Raw genomic sequence first — 6,875 nt, 5'->3', positions numbered from 1 at the left:
TGGACATTGGGTTGTTTCTGTCTTTGGGCTATTATGAATACTGCTTCTATGAACACTGATTTTACAGAATGATTTTTTAAAAGTGAAAATCTGATCATGACATTCCTGCACTCAAAATACTCCAGAGGCTTCCATTCACACTTAGCATAAAGTCCAAACTCTTTTCCACGTCTTACAAAAATGTATAACTACTTGCACCATACCTCCTCCCTTATTTTATTCATTTTTCTACATAGTATACTCATCACCTGACATTTTATTATATATTTATTGGTATTCTGTCTCTTCCTCCAGAATAGTACCTCAGTGAAAACAATGTTGTTGTTGTTGTTTTCCTATTGTGTTTTTACTCTTCAGTGCTTAGAACAGTACCTGGGTAGCTTGAGAAGTATTTGTTGAATCGATAAATGATAGAAGCAAGGTAAATAACTACTGATTTAGTGAATGAGCTGAAGTGAGCTTTAAAATTATTATTTAAATGCTTTTAAATAATCTGAGTTTAAATCTGAGAAAGAATTTTCTATGTAGTAGATAGGTGTAGAGAGAGATATAGAGGATATTGGCAACTTATGAAGGTCCTGCGAGAAGTTAAAATCATGCTGGTCAAATAGTAACAATTCTTAATATTAATGAGAATCATGATAGCAATCCATTCTAGCATATAATAGCTGTTAATTATGTTGCAGATTCATGATTATCTCATCACAACCACCCTATGCAAGCCGTGCGAATATGGAGGGCCAACTGTATTTTACAGATGAGGGAACTGATGTTCCAAGAGGTTAAATCAGTTATTTGAGGTCTTGCAATGAGTGGCAAATCCAGGATTTTAATATAGGTCTATTTGACTTATTCCAGAGCCATCATGCTCTATTTCTCTTTGTTCATTCATTTATTCATTCATTCATTAACATAGTTTTAAATTTAACAGTTTATTCATTGACGTCCTCCTACGCGCCGGGCAGCGTGTGAAGTGTTGAGTGTTAGTGAATGCAGTCCCTGCTTTCAAGAGACTTGTGGTCTAAAACAGAAAGCTGACATTAATAAAGTATGTACTGATTCATGTATAATTATAAACCGATATAAGTGTGTTAAAGGAAAGGCGAGATGGCATCAGAAACTACAACAAAGGGACCTCACCTGACTATAGTATCCGGGATTCTTCCCTGAAGAAGTAGGTGATCCTGGAGCTGAGAGCTGATGAATGAGCAGGAGTTAATTAGGAAAAGTGGAGAGAAATGGGGAGAGCATTCCAGGTTGAAGGGTCAGTATTTGCAAAGGCCATCCTGCACAAGGAACCAAGATCTTCTGGAGACTGGAGGACAGAAAGCCAGGGGTGAGCAGTATGAAATGAGACTGGAGAGGTAGCAGGGCCAGAACACTGTAGACATGACACTAATATGATTTTGAGTATTCTTTTGTTGGATGAGTTGGGGAAAACTGTCACTCATATACTGCTGGTGAGAATACAAACAAATACAACCTCTATGGGAGTAATACATCAATATCTACAAAAAGTAAGGATATGTAAAATATTGCATATACAGGGTTATTTATTGCAACTATTTTCAATAGAAGATGACCGAAAATAATGTGAAAATCTGCAGACTGGTTAAATTAGTAATGGTACATCATACAAAAGAATAAAAGGCAGTTGAGAGCTTTACTGAGTTATGATACCTATTTAGTAATATGGAAATATCTCCAAGATATATTAATTAGGAGAGTGTTGAAAATTAACTCTGCATAATTTGCTGCTTTTTCATTTAAAGGAGGGCATAAATTTATAGCATTATTTGCTTGGTTGTAGTGAAAAAACTGTGAAAGTATAGATAAAAAACTATTACAGGGGTTATGTGGGTTGGGAGAGTCTGGGAAGATGAAGAACAAGAGTAGGGAGGAGACTTACCAATTTATACCTTTATTGTTTTTGGTTTTCAGCTCATATTAACTACCTGTTGAACAAAAATTAACACATACATGGAAAAATAGTTTTGCCCTGGCTGGTGTGACTCAGTGGACTGAGTGCTGGCATGCAAACCAAAAGTTCTCCAGTTCGATTCCCAGTGAGGGCACATGCCTGGGTTGTGAGCCAGGTCCCCAGCTACAGTTGTGCAAGAGGCAACCAATCAATGTATCTCTTGCACATAGATATTTCTCTCCCTCTCTTTCACCCTCTCTCCCCCTCTCTCTAAAAATAAATAAAATCTTTAAAAATAGTTTTGACCTTTGTCTTGAAGATAATGAAAAGTCACTGAAGACTTTTAAGCAGCAGGATGACATCAGATTTGGCTTTAGAAAAATATCTCCCAGGTTGCAATGTGAAAAATGAATTGGAAGAAGGCCAGAGTGAATGCTGACAGGATTGCTAAAAGATCATTGTGAACTACAATTTGATAACATTTCACACCCACTAGAACGACTATACTGTACTAATAAAGACAGACAGTAATAAGTGTTGACACAGATGTGGAGAAATTGGAACTCTTATACATTGCTGGTGGGGATGTAAAATGTTGTGGCTATTTTGAAAAATAGCCTGGTAGTTCCTCAAAAAGTTATATACAAAGTTATCATATGACCCAGTATTTCTCTCAATGGCACCTACCCAAAAGTACTGAAAACACATGGTCACACAAAAACTTGTACATGAATATTTATACCCACAATATTCATAATAAGCAAAAAGTACAAGCAATTTAAGTGTCTGTCAACTGATCAATGAATAAACAAAAGTGGTAGATATACTCAGTGGTATATTATTCAGTATTTCCTTTATAAAAAGAAATGAAGTACTGATTAATACTACAGCACAAATAAACCTTGGAAATATGCTAAGTGAAAGTAACAAAAGGCCACATTCTGTACAATTTTCCATTTATATGAATGTCTGGACTATGCAAATTTATAGATATAATGATAATTAGTGGTATGTACATTTCTTTGAAATTAGAACTGCATTAGTTAAGACCAATTTTTATAAAATGTTCTTAAGTATGCTTAAGAACAATAAGTATTTTTAAAGTTTTGGGTGCATGTTTCTATATACTCCTATGTTCATTAAATCAAGTTTGTGCCCTGGCTGGTGTGGCTCAGTGGATTGAGCACGGGACTGTGAACCAAAGGGTCGCTGGTTGGATTCCCAGTCAGGGCACATGCCTGGGTTGCAGGCCAGGTCCCCAGTAGGGGGCACGCGAGAGGCAACCGCACATTGATGTTTCCTTCTCTTTCTCCCTTCCTTCCCTTCTACGTAAAAAATAAAAGCTTAAAAAAAAAATCAAGTTTGTTAATTGCATTATTAGGGGGGAAAAAAAAGAGGCCATTGCAGTAATCCTGTTGGGAGATGATGGTAGTTTGGGAACAAGAAAGATGAAAAGTGCAGGGATTCCACAATGCGGTGGTGTTGGAGGGGGTTTGGAAAAGAGGCGAAGGATGGAGCTATCAAGGATGACTTCCTTGATTCCTGGTTTAAGCAATTCTACAGCTGGGAGTCAGGAACTCCATTCGCCCTTTTTAATGGGAAAGGGCGTGTGTCTACATATGTATGCATCTGAGGATTTTTCCTGAGCTACCTTCCTGGTTTCGCCTGGAGGAGTGTCCTTCCTTAGCCTGGGACAGTTTCTAGTTTATGCAGTTCGACATATGGCGGAGCTATTGAATTGAGATGGGGCAACCTAGGAGAAATTAGGAAATCTCTGTATTTCCGGCAAGAATGTTTCTTTACTTCCTGCAAAGGTAGCAGGGAGGTGGCAACACTGAGGCTTGGGGCTGAGTCTCAGCAGCTTCCCCCTCGTCCCTAAGCGCTCGGTAAATATTTGTGTTGCAACACTTTATCACGGTGTACTGTATCCACATTAAAAGGTGTTACACCCACTGGACAAGAAGCTCAGAAGGGAGGTTCTGGATTTCCTGTCTGCATTCTTAAGGGCTTTACTCTGAAACTGATTCAGAACTGTCCCAACCCGTCTCTCCAAGTTCCTTCCACACGCAAGGATTTCCGGTCCGCCCACTCCTTTGCACCCGCCTCACTCTAAAAAGCCCAGCTCCGCCCCTATTGCAACAGCTGTCTCCTAGCCTGTCAGGACTAGAGTGATTGACGAACAGGTTCTCCAATCATAATTCCGAATGACCACATAATTACCAATTAGGTGGTAGTAGAGGCGGGTGCCGAAGCCTAGGGTGGTGGTGACCAGGAAATGAGAGCGGAGACTGAAAAGGACAAGTCGAGCCCAGGCGGTGGTGTAAAGGTGACGGAGCATCTGGATTCCCCAATTTCCTCCTTTTCCCATTCCTGGGTCAGGGGTCCCTTGGCAGCTGGGAGCCAGGATCTCCATTTGCCCTTTTAATAGACAAGAGGGTGTGTCTATATATGTAAGCATTTGAGGATTTTTCCTGAACCACCTTTTTGGTTTCGCCTACATCTTCCTGGTTGGCCTCGAGAAGGTGGGGCGATGGTGGGGGGCCGGATGGTGGTACCCACCTCTGGCCCTGGTCGGGTAGCTCAGTTGGTTAGAGCGTGGTCTCCATATGACTTTGTTGCGGGTTCCATCCCGTCAGTGCATGTACAAGAATTCAATAAATAATAAAAAAAGAGAAGGATCTGTCTCTTAGCCTGAGGTGGGGGTGCTGTCCCCTGTCCTGTACCTGGGGAGGGGGCGGTAAAATGTTCAAAATCCTTCCTTAATCTGTGGTTGGTAAAAGTCATGGACTCAGTCACAGAAAGGGAGATAAGCGATGGAGATATCGTGTGGACTCTGCCCTTCTCTTGCAGAGTTAGACTTACAGCTGCGGCCAGAGGCAGTGGAAGGTGGAGCAGCCCTGGGAGTTAGGTTCCTGTGGTTAGGGAAGAGCAGGAATAAAATAGGTATTGAGGGCGAAGGAACAGGTGGAAAGAAACATTTGTTATGTGGAGGTCAGAGCGTACTGTAGAGCTGGAGGCGTTGGGGTGGGACTCGGTCTCTAAATTCCCTTACCACCTATGGGCAGTCAACGTTTTGCCTTAATTTCTTTCTCCTCAGGCTGGGGGAAACACTTGACGATGTGGAATCCCAGTGCTGGTAGGTGTTTGGTGTTGGGGGGGGGGTGCTCTTCTCCTACCCTAACCCTTTAAGTATTAAGTGAGAAACGGAATCCCCTTCATTTTGTTACTTGTTTTCAGAGGCTCTGGGCAATTCTAATTTTAATTTATTCTTTGCTTCTTCCACCAGGGCAGCCAGGGCCAAATCCATATCCCCCTAATGTTGGGTACCCTGGAGGTTCCAATCCTGCTCATCCACCGCCTGTCAATCCTGCCTTTCCTCCAGGCCCCTTTCCCACTCCCGCAGGAGCTCCCCAGGGGAATCCAGCTTTCCCCCCAGTTGGGCCCTCTTATCCTGTGCCACAACCAGCATATCCAGGAGGCCAACCATCAGGTCCCTACCCCCCTCCATACCCACCACCAGCCCCTGGAATGCCTACTGTGAATCCGTTGGCTCCTGGCATGGTGGGACCAGGAATGGTGATGGACAAGAAGATGCGGAAGAAAATGAAGAAGGCTCATAAAAAGATGCATAAACACCATAAGCATGGCAAGGTCAGTACCCTCTGGAGCTTGGCTAGGAAGGGGTGCCCCCTCAGACCAGGCAAGTAGGAAGTGGCCAAGAGGGATTCACAGCCTGAAGACATGGGGCAGCGATTGTGTTGCTCAGGTAGAGGGGTCTTCCTCTTTATGAAGGATTCCCACGGTGAAGAATCTAACATCTTGAAAAGAAATTGTTAGGCTAATTGGGCCTTCTCTCTGTGAGGGGCAGGCTGAGCCTTGGAATGGACATCAGATTCAAAAGGCACTCTTGTCTGTTTTTCTCTCTCCCAGAATTTCTGCCCCCTTCCTTACTCACAGATGCATGTTTTAGCCTAGAGTATGCTTGTGCCTGTAATTTATTCCCTGCCTGGGCATTGGCTCTGGTAAAGGAATTTGAGAAACTTGCTCCAAATGCAGTATGTTAAATTGTGTGCATTGAATTAAGATGATTTAATCCTCTTCTGTATTTTCACTGCTGAAGAAAATCCTTGCTTTTGCTATTTAAGGGATAGTTGGATTTAAGACTCCTGACCTTCTTAGAGACCAGGGTGGAGGGGTAGGACACCAAAGAATGTCCCATGGAGTGATCAAATGTCATTTGGATCTGATGCTATCTCCTTTCCCCTTTCCCCTTGCAGCATTCCTCCTCCTCCTCCTCCTCCTCCAGCAGTGACTCTGACTGAATGCAGGGTCTGGACCCTTCCCTCAAGTCTCTCCAGTTCTGCTCTCCCATCAAGCTTCAGATGCCATCTTGCACTGGGGGAAATTAGCCCTTTTGTCCCTCTCCCCCTCTCCCCCAATCTGAGCCTCAGCCCTAACTGGTTAGGGGAAATGGGAAAAGAATTGCCATGAGCCAGCAAAGGCCATCTTCTCAGTGCTTGGATAGAGCTTTTAGTTGATAAGTTTTGTAAGAGAACTGTATTTTGAAGATGGTGAAACTTTTGAGCTAAATACTGAAGACAGGTCTAAGATCTAGAAAATGTGGGGGGTTTTATTTTTATTTTTTACTTTTTTTCACAATATTTGTGGTTGGGGAGGTGTTGTGGAAACTTAATTATGGGAGAAAAGAAACCAAAGAACAAACTGTACCTTTTTTGTAATTGTGGCACACTTGGGTGATTTAATGGCAAATACATTTCCCAGCATGTCTTTAATTGATTGCACTAACTGCAAGGCTGCTGCGAAGTGGAGTCTATTTGGTGGTGAGTTCTGAATGCCTTTTTGGAACCTAATCTCTACTACTTAGCTCAGTGCCATCTCAAGTCCTTCCCTCATTCTCCAACTCTCAGTCCAAATAAAACTGTTTCTCTTGGTC

General features: G+C 42.4%; 1 protein-coding gene across 4 annotated transcripts; it reads left to right on the top strand.

Annotated features, from left to right (window-relative positions):
- Window positions 1–3,534: 3,534 nt before the first annotated feature.
- PRR13 (proline rich 13) lies at window positions 3,535–6,875 on the top strand. 4 transcript variants are annotated; one of them, XM_036018938.1, is made up of 4 exons: window positions 3,535–3,542; window positions 5,019–5,057; window positions 5,208–5,572; window positions 6,199–6,875. In XM_036018938.1, exons 2-4 carry the CDS (start codon window positions 5,039–5,041, stop codon window positions 6,241–6,243), a joined length of 429 nt encoding a protein of 142 aa, XP_035874831.1. In that variant the 5' UTR covers window positions 3,535–3,542; window positions 5,019–5,038; the 3' UTR covers window positions 6,244–6,875. The 4 variants fall into 4 exon arrangements, with proteins under 4 accessions (XP_035874831.1, XP_028389130.1, XP_035874829.1 ...); XM_028533329.2 differs by lacking the exon at window positions 3,535–3,542 and adding an exon at window positions 4,150–4,247; XM_036018936.1 differs by lacking the exon at window positions 3,535–3,542 and adding an exon at window positions 4,243–4,371.

Source organism: Phyllostomus discolor, chromosome 2 (assembly GCF_004126475.2).
Source record: "Phyllostomus discolor isolate MPI-MPIP mPhyDis1 chromosome 2, mPhyDis1.pri.v3, whole genome shotgun sequence".
In the NCBI taxonomy this organism is placed as follows: domain Eukaryota; kingdom Metazoa; phylum Chordata; class Mammalia; order Chiroptera; family Phyllostomidae; genus Phyllostomus; species Phyllostomus discolor.
The sequence above is the reverse complement of the archived record's forward strand: the minus strand, read 5'-3'. Positions and strand labels throughout refer to the sequence as shown.

Excerpts from the sequence above, each read along its gene's own strand:
- PRR13 (XM_036018938.1), top strand. Across the intron at positions 5,573-6,198 it reads AACACCATAAGCATGGCAAG|CATTCCTCCTCCTCCTCCTC; the intron begins GTCAGTACCCTC and ends TTCCCCTTGCAG.